Source organism: Sander lucioperca, chromosome 5, assembly GCF_008315115.2.
Source record: "Sander lucioperca isolate FBNREF2018 chromosome 5, SLUC_FBN_1.2, whole genome shotgun sequence".
Classification (NCBI taxonomy): domain Eukaryota; kingdom Metazoa; phylum Chordata; class Actinopteri; order Perciformes; family Percidae; genus Sander; species Sander lucioperca.
Genome location: NC_050177.1, coordinates 15382275 through 15404197, shown reverse-complemented (window position 1 = coordinate 15404197; position 21923 = coordinate 15382275). Strand labels below are relative to the sequence as shown.

Below are 21923 nucleotides of genomic sequence, written 5' to 3'. Positions count from 1 at the left end.
CTAGCTTAAAGCTTAGATCGGGCCCAAAAAATCAAGCCCGACCCTACCCGAGCACGTTGTGTCCGAGCCCGGCCCGGCCTGACACATTAACTGTAATTATGAGCCCGAGCCCGATTTAAACCCGACAATTTATTAATACGTGGGCCGTTATAACTGACGTACTCAACTACAATTCCAAGTTGTTTGAACTACAGAAATCTGTTTAGAATTATCTTAATGAATAATGCAACAAGAACGAAGCATGTAAACTGCGTTGTTTGTTTATTCAGAATGGAATGGATCGCAAACGGATCCGAGTGAAGAAACGTAAAAAAAAATCTCGACCCTAGCTCCCTCCCTCAGCTGAATAGTGTAGGTAACAGATCAAGGCAGCAACATAATCAAAGCCGTGGAACCATATAGGAGACTTTCTTGTCTCAATCACATAATTAATACCGTCCTTCGCCATGGTCTGCATGCCGACGCACTGGTCGACAACGCGCCGGATATAGGAGACACCATATCTGCTGCTAAAGGACTCATGAGATATCTGAAACAATCTGGCCTGGTTGATATAGGAGAGACAATATCTGCTGCTAAAGGACTCGTAAGATATCTGAAACAATCTGGCCTGGTTGATATAGGAGAGACAATATCTGCTGCTAAAGGACTCATGAGATATCTGAACCAATCTGGCCTGGTTGATATAGGAGAGACCATATCTGCTGCTAAAGGACTCATGAGATATCTGAACCAATCTGGCCTGGTTGCGCAATTATCAAAGACAGTGCTACAGATGGGGGAGACATGATTTAGCACAGTTTACCTCACACTCAAGTCAGTGCAGGACATATACCCAGAGCTACGGGAGAAGCTGGAGAGGCATAGCTTTCTCCCTACCCAATTAGGCTAATAAAGTAATGATTAAAAAAACACAAATGCTTGATCAAGAGCCCGACCCGGCCCGGGTCATGTTCGGGCTCGGGCAGAGAATCTAAACTCTAGTCTAGCTGTCGGCTAAAGAGCTACAGCTACGGAGAGACGACGGGAAATACAAAAAATATGATTTTTGGATTCATTATCATTTATTTATGTTACAGAGACACTGTAATTTCATTATGGATTAAGAAAGCTTCTGGATGGCCTACAATTGTCAGAGGACCTTGTTGAAATGCCGAATTTCCCTGCTTCTAATTTTTTTTTAAAAGTAAGTCTCTACACTGTATTGATCTGGAGATATTGAATAAGACATATGAAGTATGTGTTTCTCCTATCGCAGGCAACAGCGCTGACCTACATGTGCTAGGGTTAACTGAATGTTCTCTCGTCCAGCTCAGATCAAAACACAAAAACACGTTAGCATGGTGCTCACTACCGAGCCTTTTTGTAACCGTTTCAACTGACTTTAGCAGTTTAGATTACACACATGACTGTCCTGCTGTTACAGACGTGGACTAACCACAGACAGCTGTCTCCTTCACAGACGGGTGACCCACGGCGCTGCATCGCTGAATGAGTAAAGGGGAAATAAAAATTAATATTTGTTGTTAATTTTGCCATATTTTTTGTCATAGGGGCCTCGACGGACATAGGGGCCTCGACGGACATAGGGGCCTCGACGGACCAGACCCAGGCGGCAGAGGTTGGCTCTGGGGACGTGGAATGTCACCTCTATGTGGGGGAAGGAGCTGGAACTTGTGCGGGAGGTGGAGCGCTACCAGTTGGATCTGGTGGGGCTTACCTCTACGCACGCGTCTCGGTTCTGGAACCATACTCCTGGATAGGGGTTGGACTTTTTTCTTCTCCGGAGTTGCCCAGGGTGTGAGGCGCCAGGCGGGTGTGGGGATACTCACAAGCCCCCGGCTGAGCACCGCTACATTGGAGTTTACCCCGGTGGACGAGAGGGTCGCCTCCCTACGCCAGCATGTTGTGGGGGGGAAAACTGTTGTTTGTGCATATGCACCAAACAAGAGTTCGGAGTATTCAGCCTTCTTGGAGACCTTAAATTGGGTCCTGTATGGGGCTCCAGTGGAGGACTCCATAGTTCTGCTGGAGGACTTCAACGCGCACGTGGGCAATGATGGAGATGCATGGAGAGGCGTGATTGGGAGGAACAGCCTCCCTGATCTAAACCAGAGTGGTTATCTGTTGTTGGACTTCTGTGCTAGTCATGGATTTTCTATAACAAACACCATGTTCGAACATAGGGATGCTCTTAAGTGGGGGAAGACTCTGGACAGACCTGGTAAGCCCAAACGGGTAGTGCGGGTAAATTGGGAACGTCTGGAAGAGGCCCCTGTCCGACAGACTTTCAACTCACACCTCAAGCGGAGCTTTTCGTGCATCCTTGTGGAGGCTGGGGCATTGAACCTGAGTGGACAATGTTCAAAGTTTCCATTGCTGAAGCTGCGGTGAGGAGCTGTGGTCTTAGGGTCTTAGTTACCTCAAGGGGCGGTAACCCTCGAACACCGTGGTGGACACCGGTGGTCAGGAAAGCTGTCCGACTGTCTTTCCGGGATATGTTATCCCAGAGGACTCCGAAGGCAGTTGCAAGGTACCGAAGGGCCCGAAGGGCTGCAGCCTCTGCCGTGAAAGAGGCAAAGCAGCGGGTGTGGGAGAGGTTCGTAGAAAACATGGAGAAGGACTTTCGGTCGGCACCAAGGTGCTTCTGGAAAACCGTTCGCCACCTCAGGAGAGGGAAGCGGGGAACCATCCAAGCTGTGTACAGTAAGGATGGGACTCTGTTGATCTCAACTGAGAAGGTAATAGGGCGGTGGAAGGAGCACTTTGAGGAACTCCTAAATCCAGCTAATACACCCTCTATGGTAGAGGCAGAGCTGGAGGATGATGGGGGATTGTTGTCAATTTCCCTGGTGGAAGTTGCTGAGGTAGTCAAATAACTCCACAGTGGCAAAGCCCCAGGGATTGATGAGATCCGTCCAGAAATGCTTAAAGCTCTGGGTGTGGAGGGGCTGTCTTGGTTGACACGCCTCTTCAACATTGCGTGGAAGTCTGGAACGGTGCCTAAGGAGTGGCAGACCGGGTTCGTGGTTCCCCTGCTCAAAAAGGGGGACAAGAGGATGTGTGCCAATTACAGGGGTATCACACTTCTCAGCCTCCCTGGTAGTCTACTCCAAGGTGCTGGAAAGGAGGGTTCGGCCGATAGTCGAATCTCGGGTTGAAGAGGAACAATGCGGATTCTGTCCTGGTCGTGGAACAACGGATCAGATCTTCACTCTCGCAAGGATCCTGGAGGGAGCCTGGGAGTATGCCCAACCGGTCTACATGTGCTTTGTGGATCTGGAGAAGGCGTATGACCGGGTCGCCCGGGAGATACTGTGGGAGGTGCTGCGGGAGTATGGGGGGAGGGGGTCCCTTCTCAGGGCCATCCAATCTCTGTACGACCAAAGCGAGAGCTGTGTCCGGGTTCTCGGCAGTAAGTCAAACTCGTTTCAGGTGAGGGTTGGCCTCCGCTAGGGCTGTGCTTTGTCACCAATCCTGTTTGTAATATTTATGGACAGGATATTGAGGCGTAGTCGGGGTGGGGAGGGGTTGCAGTTCGGTGGGCTGGGGATCTCATCACTGCTTTTTGCAGATGATTTGGTCCTGATGGCATCATCGGCCTGTGACCTTCAGCACTCACTGGATTGGTTTGCAGCCGAGTGTGAAGCGGCTGAGATCAGCACCTCTAAATCTGAGGCCATGGTTCTCAGCAGGAAACCGATGGAGTGCCTTCTCCAGGTAGGGAATGAGTCCTTACCCCAAGTGAAGGAGTTCAAGTACCTTGGGGTCTTGTTCGCGAGTGAGGGGACAATGGAGCGGGAGATTGGTCGGAGAATCGGCGCAGCGGGTGCGGTATTACATTCAGTTTATTGCACCGTAGTGACGAAAAGAGAGCTGAGCCAGAAGGCAAAGCTCTCAATCTACCGGTCAGTTTTTGTTCCTACCCTCACCTATGGTCATGAAGGCTGGGTCATGACCGAAAGATCCAGGGTACAAGCGGCTGAAATGGGTTTCCTCAGGAGGGTGGCTGGCGTCTCCCTTAGAGATAGGGTGAGAAGCACAGTCATCCGTGAGGAACTTGGAGTAGAGCCGCTGCTCCTTCGCGTCGAAAGCAGCCAGTTAGGGTGGTTCGGGCATCTGGTAAGGATGCCCCCTGGGAAGACCCAGGACTAGGTGGAGGGATTATATCTCCAACCTGTCCTGGGAACGCCTCGGGATCCCCCAGTTGGAGCTGGTTAATGTGGCTCGGGAAAGGGAAGTTTGGGGTCCCCTGCTGGAGCTGCTACCCCCGTGACCCGATACCAGATAAGCGGATGAAGATGGATGGATGGAATTTTGCCATAACAAAAGCAATTTTTCTGGATTGGCAGGTGTTCCCGTAGCGGAAACACGGTATTACATTTACTTTGCTGATGCTTTTATCCAAAGTGACTTACAATATAGTGCATTTAACCGGGAGCATGCCTATGTTCCCACATTTCTAAGAATTGTTTTTTTCACTGAAAATTAGCCTCTATGTTCCCACATTTCTAAGATTTTTTTCAAAATTAGGCCATATGTTCCAACATTTCTAAGATTTCTTTCCAAAATCATGCCCTATGTTCCCACATTTACTTTTTCATGAATTTGTATCAGATTTAATCCCCCTAATCCTAACCTCTAACCCTAAAAAATGTGGGAGGATAGGGCTTAAATTGAAGGGAAATGTAGGAATGTCCTAGAAATGTGGGAACATAACGCTAATTTTAAGAAAAATCTTTAAAAAAAAACTAGAGTAGATCATCTTTCACTGACTGGATCAACTTTGTGTGGACATCTGCATGATAAATGTCCTACCTTTTGATACAATATGTTAACTAAAGAAATGATTAATGACGACACTATTGAGCCAAAGGCAAACATTTATTTTTTTCTCAATTTGTTTACCTCAAGCTGAACAAAGCTACACTTCCCTATATAACTTTATAAAAGAGTTTAACACACAGTTCATATTTTGGACATGTTAAATCAAAATCTGCTGTATATAAGTTCATGACTAGAAGGTTAAGCATTTTTCTAACTTCAAATTTAAATTCTAATGTCTTGCCCCATTTAACTTTAGTATCCCTCAAAACCAAATTACAGATACCGTGAATTTGTACGGAAACGTAGTGTTACCACGCATGAAAAAGAAAAAAAGCTATCAATATCATGTTATTAACTTTTCAAAAAGATATTTTCAAGTTATTACAACATACACATTTATGAAGTTATAACAAGAAATGTTCTATTACAATATTCATCACATTATTACATGAAACTTTTTCTAAACCACATTTTAGAAAATCCAGTTTTGAACAAAAAGAAATTACAGCAACGTCCCAACACAGAACTTGAAAGCAGACTTTGACACATGATGCGTATTTTGGATATGTTGAGGCCGTAAATTACAGGGTTAAAAATCGGTTGGCATGTCATAAAGTACAATGACAACAATATCCTTAACATGTTGGGTACACTGCTCATATCAATCCTGCTCTGTGATATTTCAAAGGAAAGCCCGAAAAAAAAGTTGATAAGACAAGCGAGGTGAGGTGTGCAGGTACTGACAGCTTTCTGTCTGGTCTGTTTTGAACCAGAAAAACAAACTTTAAGGATCTTAATGTAAGTATAAAAAATTACAGATACAGGAACACAGACTGTTAAAGAAGCAGCAACAAGTTCGTACACATTATTAACTCTGGTGTCATAGCATGCCAATTTCATGATGGAATAGTTGTCACAGTAAACTCTATTAATGATGTTCCCACACAGCTGTAAGGAGGCACTCAATGATGTTGTGACAAAAACAGCAAAAAAAGGAAGAGACCATGTTACAGCAATAAGCACAACAACCGTATTAGATGTCATATGCACGTGATATTGCAGAGGATAACAGATAGCAAGATATCGGTCATAAGACATGACGGCTAAGTTAGTAAACTCTACATTGCCATAAGAGTACAAACAGAAAATCTGCAGGAAACAGAATGGAGCAGAAATAGTGTGAATGTCAGAGAGGATCTGAACCAGAAGGAATGGAAACAACCCTGTACTACCAAACAGTTCATTTACAAACAGGCTGCACAGAAAAAGGTACATAGGTTCATGTAAGCTCCTGTTCATACAGATAACCACAATCAGCAAAAGATTAGCACAAACTATGAAAATATATAAAGACATAATGAGCAAGAAATATAAATATTTAAACAACCCAGTGTCAAAGTAAGCAGCAAGTGTGAAATATGAAACATATGAAGAGTTTATCATGATTCTCCTTTCCGGTTCAAAGTATCACTGTATCACAATATGAGTATTATAATGTCACATGTTGTCTGTTAAAAGTGTGCAACCGTTTTAAATGTTAACATGTATCACAGAGTGCAGCTAAAGCATCAACACAAACAGTATTCTTACAGTCAACAAATGAGTGAGGAATCATGTGTGGCAAACATCTTACAACTTACCACTCTTATTTAAAGTCAACATAATAGTTAGGGGAGAAACTACAAACAGTTTGTGATATTGTGTGAGCGATACTGTGAGTCCCTCCGTACTGAACTGTAACTCTGCTTCAGCTTCTTCTAAACGTTGAGAGTCAGTGGATGCCCAGAGCAGCCGACTGACGTCATCTTCAAAGAAACCAATTACTGATTTTCTAACTGATGTTCAGAAAATCATTTTAATTTGTTGGTAGTTAAAAACAATTTAATTTAAAAACGATCTAAAGAAATATTGAAATTTAAAGTCAAATTCAAGTTTATAAATCATATATTCAACATATTGTAACATCGTTCAGTGTAATGCTTTGTTGTCCCCTCCTGTTCTGTAAAATACTGATGCTTGGCTACATCAACCTTTACTGTCTGTATGGAACGCACCGGGCAGAGCCGCAGCTTGACTGCGGCACCGTGAGATGACGGAGCATTAAGAGCGATAACGGTTGTAGTGGGAATTGTCCGAAAAGGCCCTAAGCCCGGACTAATCTGACCCGTTATTCAATTCCTGCGCCTTCTTTTATTTGACTTACATTCACCATACACAAGGATCAATCGGAGACGATGAGTTCAGTCAGCCAAGTTTACTGAGTCCAGCATAAGAGTTACAACACAGCTGTGGGTTCACAACACAGAGTCTAAGTTTCCCTAGCAACAGACATAAAGTCGGGGACCAGTCCAACAAGATCTCGTCTGAAGTGAGCCCCGATCTATTCTCTGCCTTAAGCTTTTATCCTCCCCTCAAAGGGGGGTGTCTTCTTGTTTCTAGGCAATAAACTGTTCAACTGTTCAAACACACACCCACACACACCAGGGTTGGGGCCTCTGTGTGGTGCAACTTTCTCTTCCCTTCTCGTAACTGTAACTGTCTTTCCTGCTTTTCTGCTTGTCTGTCTGGTACACAATGCACTTTTATGCCATGTAAGGCCTAAACTAACTTCCTCTTCCTCAATGACTACACACAGCTCTTATGACATGAGCAGAAACAATTTTAACTATCAATCAACTATCAAAGCTCGTATTGAATTATATAGTGTACTCGACATAGTTACTCGCAACAAAAAAGAGACACAGCCGATGAAGTGATCCCTACTGGTGCTAACGTAGCCATGCTAACACACGCAATCTGCTAACGTTACCAAAGGACCAATCAACCTGGCGAGCCATGGCTGTTTACAACCACCGTGATGGACATACGACAAAAACCGCAAATTTGACTTATTCATAATGGAAACATGAAATGTTACTTTGGCAAAGCAACCCTGTAGCCTAAATTTTTGAATTGGGATACAGTTTACATTCTCTACAGATCGCTCTGCAATGTATGGTATGTTATGTTATGGAATATTCTATTCTAACGTTACCATTGCCAGCTTCAAAGTCATGAAATGTTGGACGGATGATTCCCACTTTGTTAAGAACTTACATGCAACCATATTGTGTAATGTACAGTGCAGATAGATAGATAGATAGATAGATAGATAGATAGATAGATAGATAGATAGATAGATAGATAGATAGATTTTTATTGATACCAAAAATGGGAAATTACAGTGGTACAGCAGCAAAATATCACACACAGCACACATACAGAATATACATGAAATAATAGGATACAATATACATGAAATAATAATAGGATAGAATACAAGAACAAATATTTAAAATATATACAAGTTGGGAATAAAAATGTACAATTACTTAACTAGTATTGATAAAGATATAGATAAACCTATTGTGCAAGTTGCAATCAGTGCCGTTGTGATGTCTATGAGTCTTATCTAACACTCAGTGATGTGTTGAAGTGAAGTGTCAATGAAGTGTTAAAAAGTTTTATTGCCTGTGGTAGCAATGATTTCTTGTTGCGCTCCTTGCGACATCGAAGCTGTCGGAGCCTCTTTGAGAAGGTGCTCCTCTATTGGACCAGTGTGGGGTGGAGCAGGTGGTCGGGGTTAACCATGATAGATAACAGTTTGTTCAGTGACCTCCTCTTCACCACAACTTCAAATGTGTCTTGTTTGCAGCCAATAATGGAGCCAGCCTTCCTAATCAGTTTGTTCAGTCTGTTTGTGTCGCTGGCTCCGATGCTGCTGCCCCAGCAGATGGCGGAGGAGGACAGAGCGCAGGCCACAACAGACTGGTAGAACTTCTCCAACATTCTGCTGCACAAGTTGAAGGATCTCACCTTCCTCAGGAAATAGAGTGTGCTCATCCCTTTCTTGTAAACAGCAGTGCTGTTGATTTTCCTGTTCAGCCTGTTGTCTATGTTGACACCCATGTATCTGTACTCCTCAACCATGTCCACATCTCCACCCAGAATGCAAAGGGGCTGTAGAGCTGTTCCCTTCCTCCTGAAGTTAATCACCATCTCTCCGGTCTTATCCACGTTCAGCAGCAGGTGATTCTTACCAGTCCACTCCACAAAGTTGTCCACCAGCGCTCTGTACTCTCCCTCCTGTCCATCCCTTATACACCCAACAACTGCAGAGTCATCAGACAACTTCTGTAGGTGACATGACTCTGAGTTGTACTGGAAGTCTGTGGTGTATAAGGTGAACAGAAAAAGGAGACAGTACAGTCCCGTAAGGAGCCCCTGTACCACTCACCACCACATCAGACAGAACACGGTCCAGACGGACAAACTGTGGTCTGCCTGTCAGGTAGTCAGTGATCCAGGAGACTGTGGGCACACTGACACCCATCATCTGCAGCTTCTCACCTAGTAGCAGTGGCTGAATGGTGTTGAATGCACTGGAGAAACCAAACACCGCCACCGACATCCAGGTGCAAATGAGCTCGCTGCAGAAGACAGATGACAGTGTCGTCCACTCCCAGATGAGGCTGGTAGGCAAACTGTAGAGGGTCCAGGGAAGATCTCACCTGCAGCCTAAGCTGGGCCAAGACCAGCCTCCCCAGCACCTTCATCACATGGGATGTGAGAGCCACTGGGCGGTAGTCCTTGAGACCGGATGGAGTCAACTTCTTGGGGAACGGTACAAGGCAGGACGTGTTCCACAGCAGCGGCACCCTCTGCAGGCTCAGGCTCAGGTTGAAGAGATACAAACAGACAGCTGACTGGCGCAGGTCTTCAGGAACCTGGGGTTGATGCCGTCCGGGCCGGCAGCCTTGCGCTGGTGAAGCCTCTCCAGCTGTCTCCTCACCTGGCCAGGTGTGATTGAAAAGAAGGGGGGAGGTGCTTGAAGTGTCTGTTGGGGAGATGAAATGTGCTGTAGTGGTGGGGGGAGTGGGCAGACCACAGGGGAGTGAGGGGGAGGTGTGGGAGCAAGATAGGGAGGGGAGGAGGCAGAGAGGGGGTGTGGGGGATTGGTGGAGTGGAAGAGGAGGCAGGGGATGGCTGTGAGCTAAACCTGTTAAAGTAACAGTTAAGCTTGTTTGCTCTCTCATGGCTGCCTGGTGTTTGTCTGATTCTAACCCCACACCCAGTGATCACTTTCATCCCTGTCCACACCTTCCTCACATTGTTCTGTTGCACTCTGGTCTCCAGCTTCCTCCTGTAGGAGTCTTTACACTCCCTCAGTTTCTCCCGCAGTTCGTGCTGTACTTTCCTTAGCTCCTGTCTGTCCCATGACCTGCTTTCTTCATCTCAGAAGAACGTTCAGGTGACTGGTGATCCACGGCTTGTGATTGAGTGCATGGTGATGTTCTCACAGAATTTTATGTATTCTGTGATGCAGTCTGTCATGTTATTGATGTCCTCCCCATGTGGCTTACAGAGCACGCCCCAGTCTGTAGACTCAAAGCAGTCCTGCAGTGCTTCTTCAGCCTCCTGAGTCCACCTCCTCACAGTCCTTGTGTGGACAGGCTGCCGCTGGACAACACGAACATACTTAGGAGACAGCAAGTCAAGGTTGTAATCCGATTTGCCAAGGGGGGGGGGGAGGGTAGTGGCACTGTAAGCATCCTTGGCATTTGCATACAGGAGGGCCAGAGTTTTATTGTCTCTTGTGGGGCAGTTAATATATTGAAAGTCCGGGAGGGATTTGTCCAGTGAAACATGATTAAAATCCCCAGTGATAACCATGAACGCATTGGGCTGCTGTGTTTAAAGTTGTGAGACAGTGGTGTGAATAACGTCAGCAGCTGCCTCCGCATCAGCAGATTGTGGAATGTAAACAGCAATCACTATGGCGGACGTAAACTCCCTCGAAAGATAGTACGGACGCAACCCCACAGCCAGCAGTTCAATGTCCGGGCTACAGAAACGTTCCTTCACATTCACATGTCCGGGATTGCACCACTTTTAACTTGCATATAGTGCAACCCCCCCTCCATTCTTCTTACCGCTTTCTATAACGTCCCTGTCCACCCGAACTGTCAAAAAGCCGGGTACCGCCAAGCCATGGACCGGGATGTGTGAGTGCAGCCATGCCTCAGTAAAACACAGTATGCTGCACTTGCGGAACTCCCTCTGGATTTTATTTAGCGCCGCTAGTTCGTCCTTCTTATTTCCTAGAGACCGTACATTCCCCATAATGATCGCTAGGATGGCAGGCTTATGTTTTCTTTTTTTTACGTTTTAATACACCTCTGCAACCCCGGTGTCTCCTCTGTAGTTCCTTTGGGATTTCAAAGCAGCACAGGTCGATACAGCACTATCAGCTGATCGCATGTGTAAACGAAAAACGACCAAAGTAAGAATAGAACTAAGAGAAAAGTTCTGAAGTTGACAGAAGGCATTTCAACACAGAAGTTCTAAGTGACCATTAAAAAAAGAAATGCACTTAAAGACCAAAAAGTGACTAAAAACACACAAAATACACATAGACATCAGGAACTGCTGCAACAGGCTACCACACGATACAGCGCCATCTTGCCAACAACCAAATATGAATACATCCATATGTAGTTGACAATAAACTAGTCTTACATTCTAGCTACACCACAGATGCATTCTGGGATAGGAGAAAAAAAACTCTGGGTTGTTTGCATTTCTTTAAACCAATCACAATGGTCTTGGGCAGTGCTAAGCTCCAGGCGCAGCGATGGTGGCTCTGCTAAATAGTCTCAGGAAGGAACTTGTTTTGGTCTCCTTTCCAGCACCTTGGAATAGACTTTACCAGGGAGACTGAGAAGTGTGATACCCCTGTAATTGGCACACACCCTCTGGTAACCCTTTTTTAACAGAGGAACCACCACCCCGGTCTGCCACTCCTTAGGCACTGTCCCAAACTTCCAAGCAATGTTGAAGAGGCATGCCATAGAAGACAGCCCCTCCACTCCCAGAGCTTTCAGCATTTCTGGATGGATCTCATCAATCCCTGGGGCTTTGCCACTGTGGAGTTGTTTGACATACTCAGTGACTTGCACCAGGGAAATTGACGACAATCCCCCATCATCCTCCAGATCTGCCGCTTACATACAAGGCATATTAGCTGGATTTAGGAGTTCCTCAAAGTGCTCCATCCACCGCCCTATTACCTCCTCAGTTGAGGTTAACAGCATCCCATCCTTACTGTACACAGCTTGGATGGTTACCCACTTCCCCCTCCTGAGGTGGCGAACGGTTTTCCAGAAGCACCTTGGTGCCGACCGAAAGTCCTTCTCCATGTCTTCTCCGGACCTCTCCCACACCTGCTGCTTTACCTCTTTCACGGCAGAGGCTATAGCCCTTTGGGCCCTTCGATACCCTGCATCTGCCTTCGGAGTCCTTTGGGATAACATATCCCGGAAAGACTCCTTCAGTCTGACGGCTGCCCTGACCACTGGTGTCCACCACAGTGTTTGTGGGTTACCACCCCTTGAGGCACCTGAGACAACAGCACCCCGCTGCAGATTCAGCAATGGACACTTTGAACATTGTCCACTCGGGTTCAATGTCCCCAGCCTCCACAGGGATCCACGTAAAGCTCCAGCGGAGGTGTAAGTTAAAAGTCTATCGGACAGTGGCCTCTTTCAGACGTTCCCAATTTACCCGCACTACCTGTTTGGGCTTACCAGGTCTGTCCAGGGTCTTCCCCCACCCCCTGACCCAACTCATCACCAGATGGTGATCGGTTGACACCTCCGCCCCTCTCTCCGAGTGTCCAAAACATACGGCCTCAGATCAGATGAAACGATTATAAAATCGATCATTGACCTTCGGCCTAGGGTGCTCTGGTACCAAGTACACTAATGAGCATCCCAATCCAATGAACAACCACTTGGGTTTAGATCAGGGAGGCCATTCCTCCCAATCATGCATCTCCATGGACTCGGGGTCGTTGGAGACCTCGGGCTCAGAACCGCTGGACAGCACAGGCTCGGGACCGCTGGACAGCATGGGCTCAGGTCCGCTGAACAGCATGGGCTCAGAACCGCTGGACTTCACGGGCTCAGGTCCGCTGAACATCACGGGCTCCGGTCCGCTGCACAGCACGGGTTCCGGTCCGCTGCACAGCATGGGCTCAGGTCCGCTGGACAGCACCGGCTCAGTTCCGCTGGACAGCTGAGGCTCTGGAACACTGGTCAGCTCAGGAACACTGGTCAGCTCAGGAACACTGGTCAGCTCTGGAACACTGGTCAGCTCAGGAACACTGGTCAGCTCAGGAACACTGGTCAGCTCTGGAACACTGGACAACTGTGGAGCGCTGGACAGCACAGGTGTTGGGCTGAAGAGAGGTTGAAGCGGGAAATGGCGTCGAGACCCATATCGCCCATGTCCTCTCTTGTGGCCTCCACGGTTCCCAGGAAATATAGCCAGGCGAGTACCCTCAAAAGACTGCTTGTAGTCTGGGATATCTGCTGAACGAGTAGCTGATGAGCTGACAGACAGGAGGTCAGGGGAGCTGCTAGTTGCTGTACTAGGCTTTTCCCTTCCAGCTGGAAGGCTGGCTGCTTTGGCCTCCTCAGTCCATCTAGCACACAAAGCAAAATACTCGAATAAGGTCATAAAAGTCTCTGGCTCTCCTCCAGGTTGAGAAGCTGCTCGACTCGGAGATGCAGGCAAGGGGACAGGTCGGGCAACAAACAATGCACCTGTGGCCAAGGTGTTAGCTGGCTGAGAGACAGGCAGGCTGGTTGGTGAGCCATTGAGAAAGCTATCCAACCTCCCCTTTAACAATGTCTAGGGAAGGAACAAAATGGCTCACCCAGGGTCTCTCCTTGAACCACTGCTGTTGCTTAGAGATCCTCTCCAGAACTTGGGCAAACCGACCGGGTCTCGAGTTCAAAGGATTCTCCACAGTGTGCTCAAACTCCGCCACTTTCTCCTTGAAAAGTCGCCTCTCTGCTGGGTACATGTTGTGGTTGGATCAATCTGTCACAGGGGCTACGAGGCTTGGACCCAAATGCAGAGAGCAGGCACGAGTAGGTTGAGCTTGACGATTTATTTAACAAAAACAAAACTGAATCAGTGACCTCTTTTAAATCACTTCTTAAAACACATTTTTATAGATTTGGTTTTCTGTAATACTGTCTTTTTACCCCTATCATCTGTTGCATTTCATTTTGTTTATTAAATTTTCATTTATGTCCTGTCCTTAAAACCTTATTGGTTTTTTTTACCGGACCACATGCTAAGCCCACATGCTTAATATGCATGCAGACTGTAGCTGTAATCAAAGCAGACAATCTGAACTTTAACTCTATTCACACACTTTAACTCTATTCATGCTGTCAGTTTTAATGCAAACTACCCAGAAAAATCTGACCAGCGCAAACAAAAAATTGCAAGCATGTTAACATCATACAAGCACTTGGTTTTAACTATGTGTAAAACAACATTGGCACAAGAGAGCGCAACAGCTGCCTCGTTACACGTTTCTTGGAAGCTTGCAAGAACTAAGAAGCCATTCACCGATGCCGAGTTAATTAAACAATGTGCAATTGACATGGCTGCCGAAGTTTTAAACCAAGAGGAAAAAAATCCCAAAAAAAGTTGTTTAGCTGTTGAAGCAAGTGCCGCTGTCGGCTAACACGGCAACCAGAAGAGTCTAAGTTTTAGCGGAGGAGGGTTTTTCCAGTCTACTCACAGATTTGAGGAAAACAGAAGCATTCTCACTGGCAATAGACTCTTCTTGTGACCGAACCGACATGGAACAGCTGTCTGTGTTCGCAAGATTTTTTGATGGGAAGACATTCCGGGAGGAGCTGCTGTGTTTGATTTCTCCGGGGGAAATAACATTCAACGAGCTGACAAAGTTCTTCGAAAGGAATGGCTTAGATGTGAGTAAAATTGTCTCTGTTGTTACCGATGGGGCTCCGTCGATGGTGGGACACAACCCAGCACTCCTGGCATTTCACTGCATTATTCACAAGTCAAATTTGTGTGCAAAACTGTGTGGAAAAATGAAAGGAGCATTTTAGAGCATTGCTCGAAGAAATGTCAGCGAACACAAGGATCTTTTGCTCCACAATGACGTTCGCTGGCTGAGCAAAGGCCGTGTGTTGGAGAGGGTGTGTGACCTACGTGATGAACTTGTGTCATTTTTATCCAGCCTGCAGAGCCAAAAATCCTGCGACATTTTGAGCTTTTTAACTGACAAGGTGATATCAGATGTTACTTTTTTTGTGTGACATCATGTCTCATCTAAATCACCTTAACCTGTGACTACAAGGCAAGAATCACACTGTTGCTGACATGTATGAGGTGATTGAAGCTTTCTGGTCAAAGCTGCACCTCCTGGAGAGAGACATTCATGGGAGAAAGTTGCACTTTCCACGTCTGCATGAGCATTGTGAGAATAAAATGCAGGAAGATCCAGCAATGAAGGATTTTGTGTCCAGGCTGGCAGAAAACTTCAAGGAAAGATTTGAAAGCTCCCCTAAACTCTCAGCTGACATCCTTCTCTTCGTAAGACGGCCGTTTTCTGTGTCAGCTGACGGCCAGTGGACTGCAGAGGCCAAAAAGCTGCGTGAGCAAAGGTGTGCTCACCTTTGCTCATGCAGCGAGGCGCCGGAGGAGAGGGAAACGGGCCAGTGCGCTGGTGCGTCTCCGCCAGCGAGGATTCCGCCCACCGTTACCCGGCATATTTCTCTCTAACATGCGTTCACTGCCCAACAAACTGGAGGAATTACAACTGCTGTTGGGGAAAAACAGGGACTTTTCTTCATCTACAGTTTTGTGCTTCACGGAGACATGGCTCTGTGGATGAATACCGGACTCTGCGCTGCAGCTGGCAGGCTTCCAACTCTACAGAGCGGACAGAGACACGGACTTCTCCGGCAAAACTAAAGGTGGAGGAATCTGTTTCTACATCAACAGCGGTTGGTGCAATGACGTGACAGTGACCCAGCAGCACTGTTCTCCTGACCTGGAATCTTTCATCATAAACTATAAGCCTTTTTATTCACCCCGAGTTCAAATCATTTATTCTGGTCAGTGTTTACATCTCACCACAGGCCAACGTGCAGGACGCGCAGCGCATGCTTGCCGACCAGATACTATGTGTGGAGCGGACCAACCCGGACTCCTTAGTTATTGTCCTTGGAGACTTTAAGAAAGGAAACCTCACTCACGTACTACCTAAATACAGACAGCATATTAAATGCCCGACCAGAGAGGAGAACATTCTGGATCACTGTTACACCACAGTCAGGGATGCTAATCACGCCGCCCCCCGTGCTGCACTGGGTCACTCTGAACACATCATGGTCCACCTGATCCCCGCGTACAAGCAGAAATTATAGCTCTTCAAACCTGTAGTGAGGACATCAAGGAAGTGGACCAGTGTAGCTGTGGAGGATCTCCAGATGTGCTTGGACTGTACTGACTGGGATGTGTTCAGGTCTGCTACCAACAGTCTGGATGAGTACACAGAGGCTGTGACATCATACATCAGCTTCTGTGAGGACTGCTGTGTTCCATAAAGCACCAGGGTGAGTTACAACAATGACAAACCCTGGTTCACAGCCAAACTCAGAAGGTTAAGGCTGGCTAAGGAAGAGGCATTCAAGAGTTGAACTACAGGTTTAGCAATGCAGTGAAGGAGGCTAAACGACAGTACTCTGAGACGCTCCAACGCCAGTTTTCAGCTAACGACTCTGCGACTGTCTGGAAAGGACTTAGGCAGATCACCACCTATAACCCTTAAGCCCCACACTCCTTCAATGACCGACACCTAGCCAACGACCTGAAGGAGTTCTACTGTCGATTTGAAAGACAAAAGGTCAGTCCTGACACCATCCCCCACGACATCTCCCTACAGCTATGCAGCTACAGCTGTACTGTGCATCACCTCCACCTCCCCCACCTCAGCAGGGTCCTGCAATCAAAACAATCTAGAGCTCAATGCTCTAAAGACAGTGGAGATGGTTGTGGACTTCAGGAAGAACTCAGCCTCACCTGCCCCCATCACCGTCTGTGGCTCCACAATTGTCACTGTGGAGTCTTTCTGCTTCCTGGGAATTATCATCTCCCAAGACCTCAAGTGGGAGCTGAACATCAGCTTCCTCATCAAGAAAGCACAACAGAGGATGTACTTCCTGCGGCAGCTGAAGAAATTCAACCTGCCAAAGACAATGATGGTGCACTTCTACACAGCCATCATTGAGTCCATCCTCACATCCTCCATCACCATCTGGTATGCTGCTGCCACTGCCAAGGACAAGGGCAGGCTGCAGCGTGTCATTCAGTCAGCTGAGAAGGTGATTGGCTGCAATCTGCCGCCGCTCCAGGACCTGTATGTCACCAGGACTCTGAAGCGAGCTGGAAAGATTGTGGCCGATCCCTCCCACCCCGGGCACAAACTCTTTCAGACACTCCCCTCTGGCAGGAGGCTGAGGTCCATCAGGACCAAAACCTCACGACACATGAACAGCTTTTTCCCATCCGCCATTAGCCTTATTAACATTGACGGGAACCCACCCTGACACTCCCCCCCTGGCTCTTCATGCCACTGTTCTCTCTCTGCTGTAATGCTCTTTTTATTTTATTTCTATCTTTATTTTTAATTGAATACATACTGTGTACATATACTTATACTTATATTGTTTAATTTTCCATTTAGAGAATGTGTGACGTGCACCAACAACACCAAAACGAATTCCTTGTATGTGTTAAAAAAACGTACTTGGCAATAAAACCCTTTCTGATTCTGAAGTAAATTAAGCAATGTTACAGTAACGTTAGGTAGCCAACGTTATGACTGAAGTGTTGGCTCACTAGTATAATGTAATGTTAGGCTGAGATAGTGTTAACTGTTACCTATTTAGCTAACAGTGGGATTCGTAATATCGCCGGCAGGTTGTCATTTCAATGAACGTTGGCTGGAAGATGAAAAATACAAATTATGGATTAAACAAACTCCACGAGTTGCCTCTTGTAAAGTTTGCAAAAAAGATGTGCAGCTTTTCACAATGGGCGAGTCTGCGCTCTCGAGTCACATGAAGGGTAAGACTTTTCAAGTTAGCCAACTGAAGTAGCTAGCTTACTGTACACGTTAGCGCCTAGTTTACGCTAGTAACTGCTAGCCAGAAATTCGCAAGCTAAGTGACTGAGAGTACTTGGTGTGATAATGTAATGTTAGTGTAACCGAGGGTTGCTTATACTGTCTAGACTCGGGTTTGGCTGTAAAATAAAGACACAGGCTTCCAATGCTGGAACCAAGATGGCACTGCACGTCTCGCTTTATTCAACCCAGACACAGTCAAACGTCAGAAACACTTTATCCACTTCCGTTTTTTTCATCACAATAAAAGCTCTATGTTAACTGTAATTTCCTTTTAAGCCTCAACTGAGAGGTTTCACAATAAAATACCTTACATTAGTATTGCATGTCCGTTATGGCACGTTAATTTGTGGAATATGCAGTGAACATAGCCAAAGTTACATCACAGTAACTGTAACGTTAACTACCCGCAAATTAAAACCTGCAAACGTTAGCCCAGTGCATAACAACAATCGTTGATTGCTGAACAGAAATCGTGTCAGATGGAGTGTCATACAACGATACAAGTAGCCTACTGTAAGGTTGAGGATGGCCTTATGCAATATTTACACTGCTCCATTCCAGTAGATAAATGTATGTCTTGGCAATGAAATACATTTTTTATCAATTACATAATATAGGCTATTTATCAGGCAGGTGCCTGTGCACTGTCAGAGTCTTCTGGGTTAAAATGGAATTACAGGTTGTTATTGCACTGCCTCAGATTTTGTTCAAACCTTGTTTTTATCAAGAATGTGTCCCAAAACCAAGGCCTGTAAAATATTTCTGTTCAAATCCTATGTCTTCATATTTTCAGCCCTTGAAATTACTTCAGTTTTACAGCCTGAAAATCACAATATCTGGGAAGCAATATTTGGACATTAATATAATGAAAAGTATTATTCATAAGCAGCCCAAACTGTGTAGGGTGGAAGACAAATGTGTCAATATGACTGAACTATTGTACGGCATGCCCTAGATTTGGAAAAAAGTGTGAAAATACTGACATTAAGGATAGCATAAACTTTGATTAAAATCTAAGAGGGTGCAGCAACTGTTTTCTTAAAGGTGATAATTCAGTGTTAGTGAAGTGAACCTGTCAAGTGATTTTGTTTGGGGTAATTGTTTTTACATTGACTCAGGCAGGTTACATAGCAAGCAAAGTCTACTTAGACAGTGATACATTTTGAAAAATAAAACTTGTGTTTTGCTTAAATATCTGATCCTTCTGCTATTACGAAACACAATTTTGGCTGTTTATAGCATTATCTCTTTTAATGTGATAAAAACACTAAATCATAATTTTGACTATGTATTGGTATGTATTTTACGGTGGTGTAAGGTGCTGGAAAAAGCCTTAAAATAGATCTTGAAAGTGCTTGAAAAGTTCTTGAATTTGACCTTGGAAAAGGTGTACGAACCCTGGCCTATGCACTCAATGACTTTTTTTCTGTCTCTCAACAGATTTGCTGACCTCAAAGTAATCTGAAGAGGTGAGTGTTTCGCTATGTTCAAAGCTTACACTTGTCACAGGTGTGGTGTTTCTGTGAAAACCCTAAAAGGTTATGCACAACATCAAGGGCTACACAGAAATGAAGCTCATTACCAGTATGCATGTTGCATAGCAGGTTGCAAGTCTCACTTTAGAAATTACAATGCATTTAAATGCCATATTTACCGTCCTTATCTGCAGGCATCTTCTGTGTCACAGTGTGATACTTTGCAGGGACCATTTAAATGTGAACTTACATACTGTAAGAAGGAGTTGATCATGGGTTATTATATTTTGGACTTTATTGCTTACATAATAAGAGGCGGTCAGTCCAAAGGTTCTTTCCCTGATAACAAAAATTGCGGACTATGAATGGAGGGAGTAAAAAGAAACACTTTTCAGAAGGGAGACCATTGCAATCCAATGTCCCTAGTTCTTTCTCATGCACAGTTCATGTAGCGTGTTCTTTAATTGTTGTCAAATAGTACCACTGTGACCCAGATGAATACTACGTACACATTGTAACCATATTTTAAGTATAGAATTGGTTCACAGTACTAGACAAAGTTACTACTTCAAAATTATAGGCTACTTCAGTATCTCCAGTTAAGTTACTGCAATAACAGTGGAAGCAAGCATTACACTGCACCTGGATTAAAACTTTATTTTATCTTTCCAAAACAGGCCAGTTTTTAGTTCCAGACAGACTTTTAAATTGTATTGCTTGTTTTTTTGTTTCAAGTCTTTTTATTTCACTGTGAACATTAGCTGAACCTACTGTAAACTGTTCTTGAACTTTCCCCCACAAGCAGCCAATTGTTGGACTGCTAGCAGTATGTAGCCATGCCATGTTAAGCTTTGTAAGCAAGTATGTTGCTAGAGCAGCAACTGTTTTCTATTCTGATCTGTTGGTCAACAGAATAAAATAAATGTTGAACAGCTTATTTAACATTGAAGATTAATTAAATATACATGATCTTTATGTAGAATTACATATAAAGACTGATATTATACTTTATAAATTCTAAAATGAATGGTAGATTGCTGTAAGTATACTTAAATTCATTGTATTTATGGCAGAGTATGCTTTTTTCACATTGAAAATAAATTAAATACACAGGATTTATATGTAAATTTCCATGTAAAAATTTATAATAAACTTGATATGATGTAAAATTAAGGGTAGATTGTTGTAAATATTAAGCTTATTATTAATTATTAAGTATTTTGACATTTCTTTTAAAGTTAAATCAAATGTTTTGTGGGTGATGTATCACTTTATTACATTAAATATGTATTAAATAAACACGATTCTTACATAAAATTATATTATAAAACTCAAATATTAGTGGCAATTTTCCACAATTTTAAGACTATTACTAGGCAGACAGATTATTTGTATTATAGCAGCGTTCGACTGTATTTATAGGTCATTTAATTGTTTTTAAATGTGTATATGTTTTTTTTCTGAACATTAAAAAGCCTAATAATTACGTAAGATTTAATGTAAGATTAAAGATACAATCTGTTATTTCATTATGGAAAATTACTGTATTTTTACGAGATTATTTTTTGCCGTTATTTTACGGTAATTTTTTGGCGCCCCAGCTGCCGGAATATTACGTTTTTTTCACAGTTTTTTTTTTTACAGCGTGGTTTGTGGGAGAAGTTGTGGATGATCCTGGACCTGATCTGATGCAGGTTGATGCCGTAGATGATGGGGTTGATGAGGGGCGGGACCACCAGGAACTCTGCAGCTAGCAGGTTCTGCAGCAACTGGTGCGTGCCGCCGCCACCATAGCGAGCGTAGATGGAATCGAACATCAGTGAGCTTGCAAAGATGAGCAGCGTGGCCAGGTGCGGCACACACGTCTGTACAAACTTCTTCCGGCTGGACGCCAACCTGAGCGTGGCTTGAACCAAGTAGATGTAGGACACCAGGATGAGTCCGATCTGCGAAGAGTGCGAAAAAATGAGCACCAAGCTGTAGATACTGCTGCCGTTTGTGTTGACGCACGATAGCTTCACCACCTCCCAGTTGGTGCAGAAGATCTTGTTGATGTGGCGCCTACACAGCGGCAATCTGGCGGTCAGTATGTTGCCGATAATCGTCTCCAGCAACGAGAAGCACCAGGTGAGCAGCAGCAGCAGCGCAACCCTCTGCACGGGCATCAGCATCGGGTACTGCAGCGGCTTACAGATGGCCAAGTAGCGGTCATACGCCATGACGGTCAGACTGGTGAGCTCACAGAAAACATAACAGTAAACCACAAATATCTGAGTGAGACAGCCAGCATATGTAATGACGTTTGAGTCAGCCAAAAGGCCGTGAAGCAGCTTTGGGTAGAAACTTGACGCTCCGCAGATGCCGTTAAAACACAGGTTGCACAGGAAGATGTAGATCGGCTCATGGAGCGTTCTCTCCAGGCAGACGGTGATGATGAGCGTCAGGTTGACGAAGATGGTGAAGAGGTACGACATCAGGGCGAAGGCAAAGTACATCTGACGGTTTGTCAGAGAGTCATTCAGACCCTGAAGCACAAACACCACCTCAGAGTTATTCTGCAT

At 45.1% G+C, this 21923-nt stretch overlaps 2 protein-coding genes across 2 annotated transcripts; both read right to left on the bottom strand.

Annotated features, from left to right (window-relative positions):
* Positions 1-3003: 3003 nt before the first annotated feature.
* On the bottom strand, positions 3004-6270 carry LOC116055582 (olfactory receptor 11A1-like). Its single transcript, XM_031307592.1, has 2 exons — positions 5334-6270; positions 3004-3035 (listed from the first exon to the last, which is right to left on the bottom strand). Exons 1-2 carry the CDS (start codon positions 6268-6270, stop codon positions 3004-3006), a joined length of 969 nt encoding a protein of 322 aa, XP_031163452.1.
* A 13104-nt stretch (positions 6271-19374) lies between these two features.
* Positions 19375-21923, bottom strand: LOC116055581 (olfactory receptor 4E1-like). The gene is made up of 2 exons (XM_031307591.2): positions 21005-21923; positions 19375-19418 (listed from the first exon to the last, which is right to left on the bottom strand). The coding sequence occupies exons 1-2, from the start codon at positions 21921-21923 to the stop codon at positions 19375-19377; spliced, it is 963 nt and encodes a 320-aa protein (XP_031163451.2).